General features: G+C 43.3%; 1 protein-coding gene across 7 annotated transcripts in view; it reads right to left on the bottom strand.

Moving 5' to 3' along the window:
* Positions 1–374: 374 nt before the first annotated feature.
* Positions 375–20,172, bottom strand: part of mrtfab (myocardin related transcription factor Ab) — a 40,106-nt gene continuing 20,308 nt past the window's right edge. For 2 of the 7 annotated variants that reach the window (XM_046376469.1, XM_046376475.1), the window contains 17 exons: positions 16,592–16,657; positions 12,360–12,415; positions 11,648–11,723; positions 10,803–10,961; positions 9,181–9,344; positions 8,892–9,029; positions 8,637–8,708; positions 8,052–8,236; positions 7,324–7,495; positions 5,938–6,333; positions 4,837–5,838; positions 4,461–4,667; positions 4,280–4,372; positions 3,557–3,694; positions 3,338–3,430; positions 1,990–2,053; positions 375–1,890 (listed from right to left, as the gene is read on the bottom strand). In XM_046376469.1, coding sequence (XP_046232425.1) covers positions 1,313–1,890; positions 1,990–2,053; positions 3,338–3,430; positions 3,557–3,694; positions 4,280–4,372; positions 4,461–4,667; positions 4,837–5,838; positions 5,938–6,333; positions 7,324–7,495; positions 8,052–8,236; positions 8,637–8,708; positions 8,892–9,029; positions 9,181–9,344; positions 10,803–10,961; positions 11,648–11,723; positions 12,360–12,415; positions 16,592–16,657 — 3,659 coding nt within the window. In that variant the 3' untranslated portion in view covers positions 375–1,312. The remainder of the gene's footprint in view (positions 1,891–1,989; positions 2,054–3,337; positions 3,431–3,556; positions 3,695–4,279; positions 4,373–4,460; positions 4,668–4,836; positions 5,839–5,937; positions 6,334–7,323; positions 7,496–8,051; positions 8,237–8,636; positions 8,709–8,891; positions 9,030–9,180; positions 9,345–10,802; positions 10,962–11,647; positions 11,724–12,359; positions 12,416–16,591; positions 16,658–20,172) is intronic. The other 5 variants (XM_046376470.1, XM_046376476.1, XM_046376471.1 and 2 more) reach the window with 4 other exon arrangements.

The raw sequence follows: 20,172 nt of genomic DNA, 5'->3' as shown, positions 1-20,172 counted from the left end.
GTTTAGAAATAAATGCTAAATAGCAGTTGTATCATTTATAGTTTCTCAATATTTAACTTAAGGCACAATCTTCTTTTGTCAGTTATCTATACTGGGACATTAGTGAACAGTGAAAACACTTGTATACATACAAATGGCTTCTAAAGAAAAGTTCAAGACAGCTGAATTCTTCACAATGGCGCCATCTTGTGGTCTATCTCCATATCACCAGTGTTACTTCAATCACAAACTAACAGGATGACTGACGATTTAATCACAGTGATAAACGATAAATCATTATGAATAAAGCTCAGATGTTGCTCTTTGTAAACTAACCAGGATATATTTGAGATGTCTGACTGCTGTGGTAATGCAGAAGGAAAACAGACACATCCTTCGAGTTTTTATAGTATGTTTATTTTTTTAACTTTTTTTTCTTTAAAAAATGACAAGGTCCAAGAACTTTGGAAGCCCCGCCCTCAACCCTAAGTTCCCCAGCCGGCTGGCTCGACTCTAAAGCAACCAGCAAAGAAAAATAGTCATATGGACAATTGATAATATACACCCCATATACAGCAATACATAGTGGTCTACCATAATGTTACCAATAATACGCAACCTCCAATGAGGCTTCAATTCAAACTGTTGCCACCGATATGGTTCATTCCAATAGCAACTGTCAACCAATGACGGTTGTGTTTTTTTTGACTAGTGTGGGTGGGGTTCAGGATGCCACAGTGAGGCGACGTCGTCACCAACAGCTGCCTTTGTTTTTCACACCACCAACGGCTCAGCTGACCAATGTAACACACAGCGGCTTTCGCTCAGCCTCACCGGGCAGCCCTAAGGTTCAGCTGTTAACCCGAACGCCCGCTTTAAACCAATCAGATTCAGCATAAGTGCAAAGTTTAGGAGGCACTGACACACACACACTCTGCTATATTGAAGAGCCCGAGTAAACGCCACCGAAATGTTGTATTACAGTGACCTACAGTAGGTTTCCGACTGGTTCACTTTAACCAGATCCAGACACAGGAAATGAACAGTTTTCTGTAGGGATCCCCATAGAATTAAAATTCAACAAGTCCACTTCAGTCCCACCAAGTTCAAGTCCTCTCTATGAATGTAATTTCTACGTCTCTTTCTCATTTCACCCCACCTTGCATACAGTAACAGCCAGTGAATGACAGAGCAAACTGTGTAAATGTGTGTGTGCATGTGCCAGTGACCCCTGCAGTGGTAGAGACAGCATAGAAAAGGTTTCTGTATGTGCATGAAATAAAGATGGAGCCTGTACACAGTGTGAGCCAGCGCGTGTCCACGTGTGCGGGGGCTACAGACACGACTCCCAGTGCAGCTGCAGGTCCGTGCTGTCCAGAAAATCAGTCGAGAAGACGCTCGGCGGAGTGTGTGGTGCCAGCGGGGCCAGACTAGTCCCCCCGTCGCCAGCTCCTCCGCTTCCTCCTCTCCCCCCTTCGCTGCCTCCTCTCCCTCCGCTGGCACTCCCCACCATGGAGATATCCAGCCAGTCCATGCTGTCCAAGGTGGGGTCGCCAAAGTCCAGCCCTGTAGAGTGCGTGGAGAAACCCAGGTCGGACGTGTCCATGGGGGAGGGAGGGTGGTCCAGGATGCTGGGCGTGCTCAGCATTTGGCTGTGAAGGTCGTCGATCAGCGTCAGGTCACCGTCGGGCTCCACACCCAGCAGCGGGGCACCTGTGGTGCTTTCCAGGAAGTCTTCCAGGCGTCCGCTGCCTGTGCAGGGCTCTCCCACAGAAGGCTGAGGGGAGACGAGGGGCTCCTTAGGGGTGGGAGGGGACAGGTGGAGCTGGGATGGGAGAGAAGATGGGGAGGGCGGGTCAGAGTGGAGAGGGGCAAGGGAAGGGTCCGGGTTGGCCTTGAAGCCGGGGATTTCTGAAAGAGGACAGAGAGAAAAATGTCATCACTACAGAACTGGACAGGACGGACTACTCATGTCTTCCCGTCATTAATTTTTGTAACACAGCTTGTTACCTCCACTCTTGAGCAGGATGTCAAACAGGTCGTCCATCTGCTGACTGTTCAGGGCATTCTCCTGCTAAGAGAAAGATGATGTTATCAGTCAGCCGTCGAACACACACGTTAACACACAGCGCTATTGACTTCTCCACAACAAACTAACAAACACTCCATCTGAAAACACAGCTGCAAACTTGGCATGTATTAGTAGTCATAACTCTGTGGTTAACTGCACAGATTAGATGACAATATTATAGCAAATTTACACGCAGAGAGCAGCATTTTTTTTTGGCAATACCAGTGGTTTCATGACTTTTACAAACAACACTTCAGGTCTATTTTCTTTTGTACTACGAGTCTTTCTAAAGCGAGTTTCAGTGGGCCCCGCACTGCCAGAATGTGGGCAACCTGCGCTCAGTACTGTGCCTTTTGGCATCCTGTGCAGAGTCAGATGGAGCACTGAAGCTGCTGATATGCACAAGCTCAGTTAACGTGTTTTTCACACTGCGCCTTGTGTGCAGACAAATGAGTTATTAACATACTTGTTGGCCAAGGTAGTGTGTTTTGCATGTTGATGCTTGAAAACCTGATGCAAAATGTAGCTAATGCAAATGTCTTGTCTTTTTTTAACAGCCAAAGCAGTAAAAGAAAAAAAAAATTTGGTGTGTCCTTAAGTCACACCAGACACCTTCGAAACCACTCATCATAAACATCTGTTTTAGTTCTGCTGTCTGGTTTTGGTTTTTGTCTGTATGCAAATCAAACTCAAACAACTTCTGGTATTAGTCACTTGGAATCTAAAGCAATAGTAGAAATACTTTGTGAAATCTGAGCAGACAAAAATACAGTGTGTCATGATTTGTGATTCTCACTTTCCCTTGACTGGAAATACTTGACTGACCTCCAGCCACTTTTTCTACATGCAGCAATCTCATATCTAATTGCAACCATAATGTGGAAAATACACACAGGTTTTCTATAATGCTTACAGCAAGAAGAAGAAGAAGAAGAAGAAGAAGAAGAAGAAGAAGAAGAAGAAGAAGAAGAAGAAGAAGAAGAAGAAGAAGAAGTGAAAGCACATAATGCAGACTGTGGAAAGCAGGCAATTCCAAAAATACACATGTAGAAAAAAATAATTCCTGAAATACCTTTAATATTACAACAAATGTTATAAATATTCACAGTTAAACAAAGTAAATCAACGCCAGTGCAACCTCTCTGTCTAAAATTTTCCCAAGTGCCTTTTAAGCTCATTAAAGTGAGCACACAGCCTAGCGTGAGAAGCTAAGATGGAAAATGGAGAAACAGACATAAACAGAATAACAAAGGAGAGGTGGAAAGAAAGACATGCTGGAGGACATACTTTGGAGCGCTGAGTAGGAAGGGAGATGTTGGGTTTGGGAGAGGGAGGGGTGAACAGTGTGTGCCGGTCGTAAGGCGGACACACCTCCTCTCTCTGCCCGGATGGAATGAAAAGAACAGAGAAGAAACAAGCAAAAAAAGTTAATGAAGTTTACAACATGACCTGATGGAGGGAGCTATGAGGAGGAAGAGAAGGAGGAGGAGGAGAAGGAGGAGTCACCTTAAGAGATGAGAAGTTGTTTTGGCTTTCACTGTCTGACATGTCGTCAAAGAAAGGCTGCAGGTTGGGCGGAGCAGTGACTGACAAGCTGGCTTGCGGCACGCCATTGGTGTCCAGGTGCAGCCCCGCCTTCTGTCCCTGAGTGAAGAGAGCAGCAAAAAATATTTAGACTTGCTCAACAGCATGATGAATATGTTAAGTATTAACTGTGACTGGCTTGTTGGGTCTTTCTGAAGAACAGGCTGCTGTTTCACATTTCATTTCTGCCTGAAGTCTGTTTGATTTTGATGATTTTAAACAGTGTTAGTAGTGACACCTAGTGGCAGAAAGATGTTACTGCTCAGAAGATGCAGACTGTCCTGATGCACTGCAGTTACATTTATTTTTTTTCCTCCAATGTACACATACAACCTGAGCAATTTAGAGTTCAGTGTCTAACTAAAGGACATTTGTAGAAAATGGCCAGGATCAAACCACCAACCCTATGACTAACTGTCAATCTGCCCTACTGAGTGACTTTGTTTTTGGTTCTAATGTACTTTGTACAACCAGTACAAAGTAATAACCTGTCTTGTACATTCTGAGGTGATAGAAATGTCCTCAGTTATATCTGGAATTAGTTCATGCTATATACTTGTCTATATACAAATAAACATTAAATAAATTAACATGTACAATAACAAAGCATGTGTCATATTGACATATACAGAGTCTCTGGTGTACCTTTTTAATTGGCTGGCTCACAGGCTCAGCCTCTGGCTGCTCTTTTGATTGGCTGTCAGAGCTGGGGAGTTTGGTTGGAGTCGACTGCAATCTCTAAAAGAGGAAAACAAGCAGAAATAAATATTTAATCACACATTGTTAACCCTGTACAGTCCATCAAAGAATGCCAGTTTTAGTGTACCTGCAGCGTGATGCGTCCGTTGGTTTTGGCCAATGAGGACACTCCGTTCTGTCCGTCTGTGGTGTTACTGGTGAGAGCGATCAGGTAGTGGTTGCCGTTGCTGTCGGTGACCAGCGTTGGAGTGCCATTTGCCTTGAGGAGGTCTAACGAAATGGCCTGAGTGTGGATCTGAGTGCCATTTTGTTGGTTGATGAAGACCGGAGTCACCTGGAAACCAAACAGTATGTTTCTCTGTCTCAGTGACATTAAGATTTTATGAAATGAAATAATGAAAATTTCAGCTCATTATCCACCACCTTCAGAGGGCTGACGGTACTGTTGTTGAATGTGCAAGTGGTCAAGTAGGTTTTATTATCTGGAGATGCTGGTATGTTACCTGTTGTGTGGTGACAGCTGTCGTCTGCTGCCTCTGCTGCTGCCTCTGCTGAGCCCTCAGCTGCTTCCTCTGCTGGGTTGGGTTCACTGCAGGCTTCTGGATCTGCACTTGAACCTGTTTCAGCTGAACCTGGTTCTTCTGCTGGCTTTGTTGAACTTGCCCTTGAGTTTGTCTGAGCTGGTTCTGCTGCACCAGCTTCTGTTGGCTGAGTTTCTGTTGGGCGAGTTTTTGCTGTGCTAACTTCTGCTGGGCCTGGAGCTGTTTCTGTTGGGTTTGCTGTATGATAAGCTGCTGTAGTTGTTGCTGCTGATGGAGCAGGATATGGGCTTCTTTCTTCTGCTGTTGTAATTTTTGAGGGTTTGATTTAGCCTCTTCCACTTTTGGCGGTTGCACCTGACTCTGCTGCAGTGTCTGTTTCTGCTGTTCAGCTTGCTGGACCTGTAGCCGATGAATCTGCTGCAGCCTGAGGAGAGTCTCCTGAGAGCACTGCATCGGCTGCGCCGCTTTCTTTGCCTGGGCCTCCTCTGTTATTCCATCCATCCCCTCCTCAGGCTCCACCTCCTTCTTCACCTTCACCACAGTGCCGTTAGGGAGAGTGGGAGGCTGAATGGCAGAGGCTTTTATCAGAGTTTGAGGTTTAACCTCTGAAAGTGTTCTGCTACTCTCAGTCCCTTCCTTCTCTGACACTATTCCACCTGCCATCTTGCCCTGCTCCAGCTGGGACCTGAGGGTCTCCACCAGCCTCTGCTTCTGCCTCAGCATCCTGGTCAGCTCCTCGATCTGCTTGTCCTTCTCCTGGAGCATCTGGTCCTTGTCCATGAGGTCTGTTGCTGCTCCAGGCAGGGGCTCTGGAGGCTGGCATGTGGCTGGTGAAGGCCTGGAGAGGCTGCACGAGCTCTGGATCTCTTCTTTGACTTTAGAGAGAGGCTGTGAGAGGGGGGAGACATTTGATGGGTGTTGAGGAGATGGGTGGAGGGTGAGTTGGGTCAGGGGAGAGCTCACCTGAAGGATGCCGAAAAAACAGAAGAGAATGGTAAATTATTTACCAGAGTGCTTTACAAAAAGCAATTTAACTATATTTGCTTCACATACTGATCTCACCATCTCTCCAAACATGTCTCCGTTACAGCTCGTCTCGTCTGGACTCATCCCAGCCAGCGACCTCTCAGATGGAGTAGGTGACACTGGAGGGCTGGAACTGGTGCTCCCAAATCGCATGACCCGCCCTGGAACCACATGAGCCAATGATGACAAAGCTAACTTAAAGCCACCCTCTCCTGATTGGTGGTCAGGGGTGGTAGTTGTGGTTGGAGAGGTTGTAACAGCGCTAACAGCTGAGGTCATGCCCTGCTGGCTGGGCTGAGACATGCCATTTTTTACAACTGCTGCGGTTCCGCCATTTTGCTCCTGGTAGTTGCGGAGCCTCTCGATCAGATCGTTCTTGGTGCCTGAGACAGTCAGACCACGCAATTTCAGTTCCTGTTTCAACTCGGCGACCTGGAGGATGAGAAACCAGAGAGGTACCTTTTGGTAGCAAGCACTGACTCAGAATGAAAGGGAATGGAGTAACTGATACGTAAAAGACAGAAACAAAAAGTGTTGAATTCTGTGCAACATCATTTAGTGAAGCAGTTCCAGGAACTCAGGAACCAAAAGGTCTCAAGATTAATCTAAGCAGGTCACAAAATTCTAAAAAACTGTATGATGAGACAGAAATGTATGATATATATAATTTTAATTGTGGAATATTTTGAAGTATTTTACCTCTCCGGGCCAAAATTTTTCAGCTTAAATAATCTGAGCTATGTCCAAATGTCCTTCTAAAGTCACCGCTAAAGGTTGGGAATCACTGGTTTAGTTGGACTTTTGGAGGGTGTGAAAGTATAGCAAGATCTGACATTACGTGCTTTATGCATCTAAACAATCTTGCTGCGTAAACTCGAATCTTGGTGAACATTTACAGACGGGATCCTTTCTGTTAAGTCAGCAAGAGAGTTTTAACACTCACATGGTCATTTGAAACAAGTACTATGAAAGTTTTTTGTTTTAGTTTGAAAACTCCATGACTGTGTTTTGTGTATGGGTAAAACACAATGACACAGGCACCAGTACTTCCAGGTTAAATCTTAGAAGTCACAATGTATGCTTCCCTGATTCATCACACCCCCATCACAAGACCATTTTCAGGAAGAAAACAAACAACATCACCCTTGACTGTCAGCAGCTGCTGAGCTTATTGTCTGTGCTAGCAGCTGTTATGAGTTAAATTTCGCATTTTATTTTCTCACTATTATCCGCTGCCTCGTCCAAAGTACTTTACAGCTAAGCAACCAACGGCAGAGCAGAAAATCTTCTTCCTGTTCACACTGGCATGTTCATGACCAGCGTACGTGATTAGTCATGTGAGGTGTGTTTTCAGGATGTTAGTGTGAACAGAGAGGGAGTTTGTTTTGAAACAAAAATGTGTCAGTGTGGACGCAGTCTTACTTTGAACTCATCCAGGTTGGCTGGCAGAGTGCCTGGTTTGGCTCCTCCCACTGCAGTTTGGCTCTGGCGGGCAGCCCCGCTCTGACTGGAGGGGGTGGGGGTGGTTGTCGTGGGAACGCTGCGGGAGGGGGAAGGACCAGAGTTGGCTGTGGGAGACTGCTCACTAGGTGGCCTGAGGGAAGACAGAAAACAGTGAAGTATGACTATCATTTGTCCTTTGATGTGGTGGTGCAGTCACTTGCTGTATAGGGTATTTGAAAATCAATTATCCAGCTACTTTTCCCTAATCATATATATAATATACTCATCTGTACAAACCAAAGATACTAGTTTCATTGTTATTATTTTATTTTAGTTTAGCTGCAAAACCAGAAACCATAACACAGGTTTCATTATTAGCATTTCAAGTTTTATTGCATCATTTAAAATCTGAGAATTCGGTACATTCCATAAGTCACACATTTCCATCGTCTAACCACAGGAGCTAATCTGGGAGGCACTCTTATTTTCAAACATTACTTCTGCTTTATGCTATAGACTCAGCTAAAATAACCACTAATGTGGTGGCAGAAGAGGTTGGGAAAAGACAGGAAGTAATAATGAACTGCCTGCAGGCAAACTAACTTGAGCCTTCTCATATAACCACTGCAGTCAGTCATCCTCACTTACACACATGTGCACACACACACACACACACACACACACACATAGTTATGCTTGACACTAACTTGGGAGGGGCAGGCAGGATGGTGTGGTAGTTGTAGTGCTGCTGTTGCTGGCTGAGGATCTGCAGCTGCAGGAAGAGCTGCTGCTGTTGGAGGAGCTTCGCATAGGACGAGTCCATCTGGGGTGGACGCTCTTTGTCTGCCTTCTGGTCGGGAGGGATGTACTGATGGTACTTCAGCTTCTTGACCTACACATGGGTGGAAAGATCAGCAGTGATAACATAACTACTGTCAAAGAGCAAATTCCAGTTCAGAGAAAGAGTCTGTATTTCGCTGCATTGTGGATGCTGTGGTAGCAGATAATCGCACCTCTTCCTCTTCTATAATGATTCCTCTTTAACTTTCCCAGTACAGAATCTAGAAAGAGGCCCTGGTTCTAAAATTCTGAGAACTGACACCAACAACACAGGAAGAACAACTGGATGGACTAAATGAGTTATGAACTCCAGCTTCTGGGTAAATCTGACAAACACCAAGCACCATGTGCTGACAACCTCCCAGATTTGACCACTAAAGATGAACATTCTGTGCTCCATAAATCCTGTGTTGGGCCTCTTTAAATGAAAATGAAACCAAGAGCTTGCTGACCTTGGGTTTGTTGTCCTTTGGTTTCTTAGGTCTCTGTGGAGGCCGTTCTGAAGTCGACTTAGCCTGAGACTGCTGACAGAAACCGTGAGAAATGGGGTCGGGGAGGAGGGAGCAAGGAAATGAAGAGACGAGGGAGGGTTTAGCCACTTATAGCTGCTCCACAAATAGAGATTAAGGTCAGATTTATTCATAATCAACTTGAAACAGAGAAATATTTCACTGTTCTGGGGAGGAAATTAACCAGCATTTCCATACCTTGACCTGTCCAGCAGAGGTGCGGGAGTTAACAGAGGTCCCCGTCATCCCATTTGTCATTTTCGGGAATGGGGAGGAGTCTGAGCCATTCACCTGGGAAGGGGGTGGTGGAGGTGGTGGAGGAGACTGTGTAAGGAACTGAGAAGATATCACTTTGGTTAATGGTGTGATCATGTTTGTCATTACTTGCTTTTTATCAACATGGGAATTTCATCTCATCTGAATTCTATTTCATCGAGTAAGTTGTCTCTCAATGATTTGATTTCAAATGACATCCTGGCGATTGTACCTGTGAGGGGGACATGTCCCCGTTTTGGGTGAGCACGTCCGACGGGGACAGCTGAGGGACGGCACTCAGAGGAGAGTCGTGACTGGTTGGCTGGTCTGGTGACAGAGCATCACTGCTGTCTTCATCTAAAGATGAGCTCTCTCCTCCAGTCCCCTTTGGAGAATCTGTGACAGAAAACAAATACAGTCATGGTGGTCTGTTATAAACTTCTGTGGCCAGTGAACCAGTGAAAATGGCTCATGAATTTGTGAAGCTTCAGAGGGTAAAACTATTCAATTCCTGGCTTCCTCACAGTGTGTTACACAGTCAAATACACTCACCACTTAGTTTGGCATATTGCTAAACAGTGCTGACTAATTTTAGAGAAGTTATACAATACTGTATACCTTCCATGTTTCAAAACTGGACGATGTCTTAACAAAGCTGTTGTGTCATTTCCTAGGCAAAGGTTGTGGTTTAGTTAAATATATTGTATTACAGGAGCGTGTAGATACGTGGATGCTGTAATTATGCAGCTAAAGGTGTGTTCAGACTGAACGGAAATCAGATTTTAGAGGCAGCATAATGGCACAATGGAAATAATAGAGGTGAGCGAGTTTTAACTTGAGTGCAACACCTGCAGTCATCCCTAAGCTGCATGGCTCCAAAAAATTCATTGAGGCGAAAAAAATTCACTTTGGTCTGGATGCAGCTCAAAAAGTCCAGTGTTTGTCCTTACATCCGATGTGAATTAATGCAAGTGCGTTTCTGATATGTCGCGCAAGAGTGTCTGTGTGTGTGGGAACATCCCTATCAGCATGCTTGTTTGAATGTATGTGTAAACACACTGTGCTATGTGGTTACTCATAGCTCCTCATTGTCCTTGTGCTTTTCTGTGTGTGACTGTAAAGGAAACTTCAGACCATTCATGACGAGATGAAACCGTTTCAGAAAGTTGCAGCAGTCTGAACTGTCTCGGGCTTGACTCGAGCAGACTGATGGCGACACTTGCGACCAGGCATGTCAAGTTATCAGAGGCTGAACGTGAGGCGCGTCACCTGTTTCGACAGTCGATCAGGTCGCAGCAAAGCCGGTTAAGTCAGTTACAGTCAGCTGGTCGAAATGGCAGAGTTTTGGACTAAGGGAAGAGAGGATCACCTCATCTATTTGGTTGAGGAAGAGATGAGTCTGTATGACAAAGGCCATAAAATTTAAATTCACTGCTAAACTGTACAGCTTAATTACTAACCTTTCATCTGCCTCGCTCACTTTCACTGTCAATATCTACTGCTTTCTTGGTCTGCTTAACCACACACACCTTTTATTTTTGCAGTTTCATTAATACTAGAAATGCAACCGAAGCAAGGAAGTCACTGTAGCTAAGCTCATCCATGTTTTATTAAGACGCAACAAATTACATCCTGCTTCAAAACAAGCACGAAAACCCAGCAGTCAGACTGAAGAGTGACTGCTAAGGAGAGGATAAACTCTCTTAATGATTGCAAATGTCACTATGAGGTTGTTTTTTTTTGTCCATCTCTGCTGCAGCAAATGAATGTTGTTTTTAGATATGAATGTCTGAGGACATTTAAACATTGACTGTTTGAATGTGTGAAGGGGTGTGTGTGTATGCGTGTAGTTACCCAGTGGTGAGTGCACAGGGCAGCTGACAGACAGGATGTTCTTGTGAACCAGTTCGATGGGACCAGGTCTGTGGGAGATTTTGTCATTGAGGTCGTCAGCCAGTCGCGCTCGCTTCAGCTGCAGCTGCTTGGCCTGCAGGGACGGCTCTGCCGACGTCTCTGTGGAGGACACAGCATTACATGCATATTCATTCATCAAGTGACCCATTTTGTTATGTGGCATAAAGAAGACAACACCAGGTAGGTGCTTTGTGATCACAACAAGATGTAAACTGAAATATAATCCATTCAATTATTTTCAGCATGTTAATAAAATCAGGAAGTTGAGTTTCTAAGTCTTTTTGGTATTTCCTGGGTTTGAAGTCAAAGTCAATTTAAAAACCAAACTAAAACCACAGCAGCTGCCAGTTTAGAAAGAGTTAAGGGACAGCATCAAGTCAAGCTGACATATGAAATAATAAAATGCAACAATAAACATGTCCCGTCATGAAACAGGCAGAGACAACAGAGCGTGGGAAAGGCTGTATTTCAGAGGGGGTTCTAAAATAACTCAACAGTGGATGCATGTGGATCAATCAGGCTAACGCGTTGTACAGTGCTTATGCAATTATTTGCAATCATTACATTTTAACTCTAAGTCATTTAACTCTATGTATAAACTAGGGACCTAAACATTAGCTTGATCACATGGAACTGGTTCTGTTTTCTTTATTGTACAGTTCCTTTTTTACATAAAATTCCACATATTTCACTTAACTTCAAGCTTTCGTTAGACACTTTCAACATCAGTAAGAGGACTCTTCTGAGTCTCAAAACCCAGTTCCATTTGAAGGGAAAGAACCCACCCTCCAGAATGTGCATCCTGACCAACTCAGAGCGCTCAGGACGACACCGGATCTTCCTCTTCAGATAGTCTTCGGTCTGGGAGAACACATCACGGAGAGGCAGCCGCGTAAGAAGGAGGATCACCAGCAAAAGGACAAGAAACAAAAAAGAGTGAAGGGAAGTTTAATGGACACTTGTTACGATTCAGTACACAGATGTGTTGTTTGTGTCGCTGTGCTGTGTTTTTGTGTTGCTGTAGTGTTTCAGCACCACACTTCCGAGAGACCACCTGTCACATGGCCCTCATTTAATTTTTTTTAGGGGGAAGTTTCTACAGCTGGTAATTGGTACTTTTTTCTTTGTTGGGCAAACATGGTTCTCATTGGTAATGTTAACAATGCTACAACTAAAAGCATCCATAAAACACTTATTGGTTAAATTACTATTTCTTCGTATAAATCATTAATCACTACAGATTATGAATTGTCACTGAGCAACTTTGTATGATGGGAGTTCCAGGTGGTGGCGAGAAGTAGAGCTGAATTCTGGTTATTAAAAAACATGCTAATAGCAGCTCCTTCTCTGAAAAGTACTACTATTTATATGGCACCTTAAGTTTTGATTTGTGACTTCCTGTCAGCATACACTGTAAATGTTTTCCCCCCACGTAGCTTCAACAAAGCCAGTCCAGAAAGAGAAAGAAGGAAAATCACTGTACTTTAAGACGCTCACCCTTGCTCGCTCCAAACTCCTCCGCTGTTCGTGAAAGGCTGCTGGGCTCTTCAGTGCTGCAGGGAGAGATGGATGGAGGCGGGAGACCAGAGAGAGGGAGAAAGAGAGAGATGAGATGAGAATGCACCTCACACAGACTCTGATGAGAGTCTTGATGCTCCTGTGACAATGTGAGAACAGAGTAAACTTTAGGGGAAGACAGGCTCAAAGCAGAAGTGGCTGCAGGTTGAGAAGGTCAGCAGTTCTGAACCACACACTTCGATGACGGTGCAGCAAGCTGCGTGTGCACCAATAAAGCACGATTGTTCTGCACTCAAAGCCACCACGGTTATCGCGAAGAAAATTACAACTGCTGCTGATTTCTTTGGTGTTGTTCTTTGGTTACTGTGCTGGTGGGATCCAAGCCATGTTATCATTTAAGCAGCTGCAGGAAGTGTTGTAGCCAATGACGGTGGCTTAGGTTTAGTAAGTTTCAAGGGAGCAAATATGCAGACAAACCTCATGGAGCCACATGACTGTATCCATGCTTTCCCAAACCTTTACTCAGCAGTTTCATAAGCCTAATTATAACCATACTGTCTTCTGAGAGCTTGGCTGATCATATTGTTCCATACAGTTTTTCCATGTGTTCTTTCTCTTAGTCTGAACTGAGGACAGATGTTGGTTGCCAACACACATAAATCCTGTAATGCAGCAAAACCTTTCTGCATGGCAAATACTCGTGATGCGGAATAGTTTTATGAATTAATGCTACTGACATGCACTGATATATTTGCAGAGATTTGGAGACAGAAGACTGCCCAAACTGTTTAAAAGTCAGCTGTCTGTGTTGAAGTAAATCTGAGAGAGGGACAGCAGCTCGGAGAGACATCAGTTCTTGATAACCAGTCTGGATTGTTGAAAAGGAGTAAGAGTGTAGACTGGTAGAATATTCATCATTGCGCTAATTCTTTCTATCTCTTTACATAGCCTAGGTCCTGTAAAATTTTGTCTTTCATCAAGAAATTGTTTGACACATTTTATTCTGTCTATTATTCCTAATTGGAAGTTTAGATCTAAAAGAAAATCTATAATTGGTTCCATCAAGTTATTGGGTCAAGAGAGCAGTTTCCAATTCAATAACATGACCAAACAATCCAAATAAAGGATTTGTAATATGTTTTAAATTAGAGCAACGGCACAAATAAAGATAGCGGAGAATAGGGGAAGGATATTGGGAGTACAGTGGCAGTTGCAATGATGCAACACGTCTGATTGGTCAAGAGCTGGTGAAATCTCTGCCATTCTGGACAGTCTGGCTACAGCAGGGCGTCAGCTGTATTTGTGCCACAGATGAGTGAGTGGGGGTGGATGGGTGGTTGTCAGGGAGGCATTTCTCATGTCACAACCCCTGCTGTTCAAAGCAGAAGACCTACATACCAGTTGTGACATAACCAACGGTCAAGATCACAACAAAACCAACAACTGGTCAGTGGATCCTGTTGCCATCATCTGCTGAAACTGGAGAACTTGTGAAGAAAAGTTTCTTACACACATGAACCCTTATTACACATGAAATAAGGGTTTGGCAGACATCATCTGACATTATCTAATGTTTTTGTGAACTTTCCAATGACGTATAATTGTTAATTTATTAACATCTCGCAGTATTCCAGCTTTCACAGCGATATTTAGAAGCTTTCTGCTTGGACTGTGTCTCCATGCAATCCATTTCATAATGTCTACCCTCTAAATGACATTTTATTCTGTTTCAGTATTGAATTATGATTTAAATGAATGTCTGCACAGCTGGCCTTCATGACGGCAGAACAGATCATTATATTAAACTAGTGCAGTTAGCAGAAACAATAAAAATAACACCTGTATTAGTGTTGGACAACCGAGTGCCAGAAAACAGATGAGCGATTGGCCACATCAAAAGTGATCAGTCAATTCAAGGACCTCACGCAGCCTTCTCACAATCTGTTTTCATTAGTGGGAAAACAACTTGAGGACTTCCAAAACCAGCGGCCCTATAATCTCCACAATATCTCAGGGGCTGAGAACCTGTTGTTCAATATTTATCTTTGAAGCAGTCAAATCTATCAACAAGTAGGTCAGACATACTATAACTTTTTGTAGAATCACTACACCGTGTCACTGTAAAAACATGACTGACCTCCAGGCACAGTAACATTGTTACAGCCAAATTATTGCCTTGTCCAGAATCACCCTGCCTCACATTGACAGGACTGATATGAACAGCAGGTGGGAGGAGGTGCTTGGCTCAACAACACCTAGATGGTGGTTACTGAGAGAGACGGAGGTTGGAAAGTTGCTCATTCACACCACCTACAGCTGTAAAACCAGTGTTAGGATTTGACACCGCAGCAGAAACTGACCCTCTATCAGTTCCCAGCACTCACTGTCACCTCTGCAGCTAGACAATGTGGGTGAAAGCACATTACAAGATCATTAAGAATATTTTACTGACATGCACAATTTGGAAACTGTATATTCAGAATCAAATGTTTTCAACTGTAACATACATAGACTTCAATCAATTATATTGACAGTTTTCAGTGAAAACTGAATTTATCAGAATTGTGCCACAGAGTTTTGTAAGAACACTAACAAAATTTGTTTGCAGCATCATGACACGATTGCACTGAAATTCGATAAATCGTGAAGTTCCCTCCTTGCCCCTTAGCTGTTCCTATGATCTTAAGTGTCATGTAATGTAATTCGCCAGGGGCCTCAACAGCTAAACAGCCCTTGCACTACCTTGCTGCCTCTTGAGGCAACAATCAAAATAAGTGCTTTTTCTAGAAAATCCTTGAGCGCAAAGACAATCTGTGATGAATCGCTTATAAAGCCATGCCTTCGCTTTCTCCCTCCTTGTGTATCTTGTGCCTTTGTGTCTCCACAGAAGAGCAGACTGAGAGTAATGTACATGTCGGTACATGCTGATCCCAATTCAGCGGTCTGGCATGAGGCCTGTTGCATAAGGAGGACAGAGACAGATTTACTGTAACTACTAAATGGACTCCATGCTGCCTACGGAAAAACAAGTACCTGGTCTGACTGAGTGTCCATTCCAGTGCATTCTCTCATGTCTAACCCAGACTTTTAAAGCACATTGAGCCAGCTTAGTTACTTGAAGTGCATTTGTAGCAGACTGAACTACCATCTAAATCAACCAAGGTTGTGTATTAGCCACTAGCCGACAGCTGGAAACAGTTCAGGTTTCAAGGACACACAGCACATTTTGGCTTCTTTATCTGTCAGTCGACAATGAGTGGCGAGGGATCCAACAAAGAAATAGTTTCTACTCGCACATTTTCATTTTGGACAGTTGCATCTCCCCTTCTGATCTAAAATATTTACCACATCCTTAGTATCTCTCTGTCTCAACACGGCCTCACCAAGTTACCTACTTCTATCTGGAGATCAGTTGTTTTTATTCTACAATTACTTGGTCATGGTAAACTACCTTATATCCTATACAAGGCTTAATACTGAAATTAAGAAGAGTCTTTTTAAATAAAGCCTGACATTTTCTGCAATCAGCTACTTTCTACACAGAGGAAAATATAAAAGAAATGTGTCTCCGCCTCTTGTGATGTGCGGAACTCTGAAACAGGAAGTGGATACAGAAGAAGAGGAAGCTGTCCTATTTGATAACACAAAGTGCCGCAAATACACTGCTAAATATGACATGCAGAACACACAGACACAGATAACACATGCAGATAAGGACTGACATTTTCAGCAAAAAAACACACACTCAACTTATCATGTTGAAGGAAGATAGTTTGATGTCACACATAATGATACAATTAAGACTGAGTACTTAAAAGAGTCCTCATAAAGATACAATTAACAAAGATATCCAGAACAGAAGATGAGAATCATCAGACATGTGTGCTTGTGAATCAATCTGCCACACACATTTAGCCACAGGTAGTATTCTGTAACAAACCCATTAATCTCTGACAAGGTTTGACTTGCCGTCTGATGCTGTAGTATCAGGACGGAGTTAACACTTCAACCTCAGCTCAAACACACAGACACACTGTCCTGGTTGTTGTCTGTAGTGTGTACTAAGCATGTTCATGACTAGTTGGAGATGTAACAGTGTACCATAAGTGTGCATATGTTAAAATGGAACTAATCACACAGTTTACAATACAGTATTTTAAGCTGGCAGAGTTTGAATTGAGAAAAATCACAGACTTCAAGCAAAGACTTACGTGGCATGATCCCTTGGCTGACCAGTTCCTCTCGTGTGCGTCTCTGTTGGAGTTTGAGCTGGAGGACTGCATGGAGACAGAAGAGGCGAGTGGACAGAAAAGAGGAGAACGAAGTCAGTGACGGTCGATGAGAGTACGCAACTGCAGCGATGGAGATCTGAGCTCTTAAAGCGTCTACTTCTTATTGTCTTTTATTGTCCACTGATGAGTAGTCAATCTACCACGACTGGATAAATAACGGCGCACCAGAACCCAGACACATTTGGACAGACATGAAGAGGACCCAGTTCATTCTCCCATTACTCTCTTCGTCTTTCATGCTTTCAAACTACAGAGGAGGTAGGTACAAGGAGGGCGGCTTACTACACACTTCCTGTTTCTGGTTTTTTTTTTTTGTGAGTGTGCCAAGTGAGCACAGATGTGCGTGAAAAAAAAAAGAAATCAGCATTAAACAAAGACTCAGTAAGAGAGATAGAGCAAGCACTGCAACAAAGAAGAAAGAAACCAGAGGAAGAAAACAAATTAAACAATTAGAGTGCAGATTGAAACAAGACTTAATTTCTCATAAAAAAAAAGGAAAGCAAATATGGGACGATTGTGCCGTCGTTTCAAAACAGGAAGCACTTGTTACATAACACAGAGGCTGGGAGAGGGAGTTTTAAGGACCAGAGCAGAGGACAAAAGGAGCTGGACCATGTCTGATGTGTACCTATAATTTTAGTTGTTGCGCATTATGCAGAACAGTCATTCTCATCCTGGTTTTTGAAATGTCCAGCATGTGTTTCATTTGTGCATAATCACCTGCAACAAAGAAATATTGTGGTTTTGTTAACTTAGGTTAAGCCTTGTATATCTACGAAGGGAAGGGAAGTCTGCCACGTTGCAACACCGTGTTTCTAAGCTAGCCCAGAAAGGACAAACAAAACCCTTACTCCACAGAGGTCTTTTGCATTTTAAGCGGCCCCTGTATGCCGAGGGGTGAGACGGGGGGTATTCTGTTGGTTGCAATCTGCAACCTCACCACTAGATGCCATTAGATCCTACACACTGGAGCTTTCGATTCAACCAAATTTTTTGACTTGACCCTAGGGATGGAAGATTATTAACTCTCACTGTTAAATCTTTAATTAAAAACAAGACAAAGACTCTCACAGAATACGACAATAAATAATTTACACTTGGGCAGGATCATGCAAGTGCATTTCATCATTTGTTGCAAAAACAGTTTCACTGAAACACAGTGAGAATTAAGGGAAGTGAGCTTCAGTCAGTCATACAGACAAGTAGTACACACATAACACCAACCATGCCAAGAATATATAGAGCAGCTACAGGGCTGTCACTGCATACATTTGTTGGTGGTATGACAGTATATGCTTTACTGTAATAAACCTCCACTGTGCTTCTTGGCAGCATGTTTCCATTTTAAAACTGTAGATATGACACACACTTACCACTCATGTTCAGTTTACAGAGTTTAATAAAATCAGAGGTAGATGAGTGCTTTATCAGATAAAATACTCTTTTAGCCAACACTTGCATTCAGCTCAGCTCCACTCGGTCCAGACTCTTGTTTTATGTGTACCAGCTGTCCTGTTGAAGAGGTATGTGTGTGTGTGTGTGTGTGTGTGTGTGTGTGCGTGCAAAAAGTGCAACACACAACTGAGGCTCCCCAAGCATTTCTGGATGAAGTCGTGCCTGCCACACAAGCAGCACCTGTTCCTTCCCACTAAATGAAAGTGACATCATTGACGCTCACAGGCTAGCTAACCCGTTAGCTGCTGTGTGTAGCTGCTGCTGTGTCGGCCTCTGTTATGACAAACAATTCAGGCCTGGATAAGAAACACTGTGAATTCACGTCAGAGCCTGTGCAACTAAATGTCACTCCTTGGCTCTAAACCCTCGTTGGAGATCCGAGCTGTTATATTTACGAGGGTGTACGCACTTCATCTTGGGGGATTGAACTCGCGCTAGAGACTCCCCTCTGGAAGCAATAACATGTCAGCTCACAGTCAGCAACGTAAACACAAAGACCCAAACACAGTCAGGCAAGTTCATGTATATGTTTGACCGGTGCAGCTGCTAAGATTAATTCTCCCTCAGTGCCAAACAAAAGGGCAAGCACTTAGGAGACTCACGTGTCTTCTGAACGCGCACACACAAATACAGAAGGACAGCCACGCTGACCGTGCCATGGCAGAGTGCAGGATAAGATGCAGAGCCACTTGGCACTTCCAGGGAAGAGATTTATTCTGGGAAAGAGAATCTTACACTTTCCTTCTATTGCAGCCTCACATCTCTGTGCTCCCTCTTTACATTTTTTCACAGGACACTCCAGTTCACGTGTTTCTTCTCTATTTCACTTTCTTTTCCATTTTGCCATTTATTGCCAATGTCAGGCAGGAAGTGAAATGAAAGTCCTAGCACTTGTTGTTAAGTTCAATGAGCACAGAGGCTTGTAATGGCTGTTATCACCAGGTTATCAGTCCAGTAAACTGCTTAAACAAAGATGTTTGTACATACCAAGAGTTAAAAACAATTACGGCCACCATTGTCAAACCAATTTGTTTTTGTAAAGAAATGCAGAAGTGTCACAGTGACACCTCATACATGCGGGTGAAGGTGTTAAGTGAGGAAAGCTGCAGTGGTGTTGAAACTGGAGGCTGATGTGGGGAAACAAATATCATGCAGTCATAACAACTAAACAATCTAGAAATACATGCGTGAAGATGGAAACCAAATACTTAAGAAAATTTGGGGGGGGCATAGTGTGAGGAATACACTGATAGTGAGTGTGTTTTCATACAGTTAGTAATAAGTCTTGCTATTATCAACTATCTGCAAGAATCATATTTCTTAAAGTTTGTACAACCACGAACCAGACTTCTTTAATTATGGCTAAGGATTAAGAGACACCCCATTTAACACAGTTAGATATTGACTCAAAAAATGGACCCCATGTCTTAGCCATGTGTATGTTTAAATAGGGTTTTAATGTCGTTTCTGCATTTGCAGGTTATAGACTTCAGAGGAAAGCACAGCAGTGGCAGCAGTGTACAACAATTTCATTGCAGAGTACGCAACTGCAGTGCATATAAAAATATTCTCACAGTAATGTTGCATATGTCCATGTACATGGAATCAGCAGTGATGCTGAAGATTTGTTGAGGTTTTTGATTGTTAATAAATTGATGTGAAGAAAAGATCACTAAATACCAAAATCTCATATACCAAATACTACATCTTAATCAGGTTTGAGGGCCATTTTGGTTAATTTAAGAAAAGGACAAAAAGGCAGGGCAGTTTTATTGGGATACTAGGCCACAGCCAAAACAGGTCTCTGCAGTCATAAAAAGTTAGAGCAAAGGAACACAGAGGGAGAGACACAGAAAGACAGCAGATGCGGCTACGTCGTTTACAGCTTTTTAGATGAAGCAGAGCAGCAGCGGTGAACAACAGTCTGCTGGTTTTCTCAAGGACACTTTGCTAAATGATTTGAGACCGTGTTCTCTTCCTAATAGGATGGCTTGTTTTAACCACTATACCAACCTGCTCCTCTTTATGGAGCTGTTTTTCAGGGA

This window comes from Scatophagus argus, chromosome 21 (genome assembly GCF_020382885.2).
Source record: "Scatophagus argus isolate fScaArg1 chromosome 21, fScaArg1.pri, whole genome shotgun sequence".
NCBI classification, from domain to species: Eukaryota; Metazoa; Chordata; class Actinopteri; family Scatophagidae; genus Scatophagus; species Scatophagus argus.
This window is presented reverse-complemented; position numbering and strand designations above follow the sequence as displayed.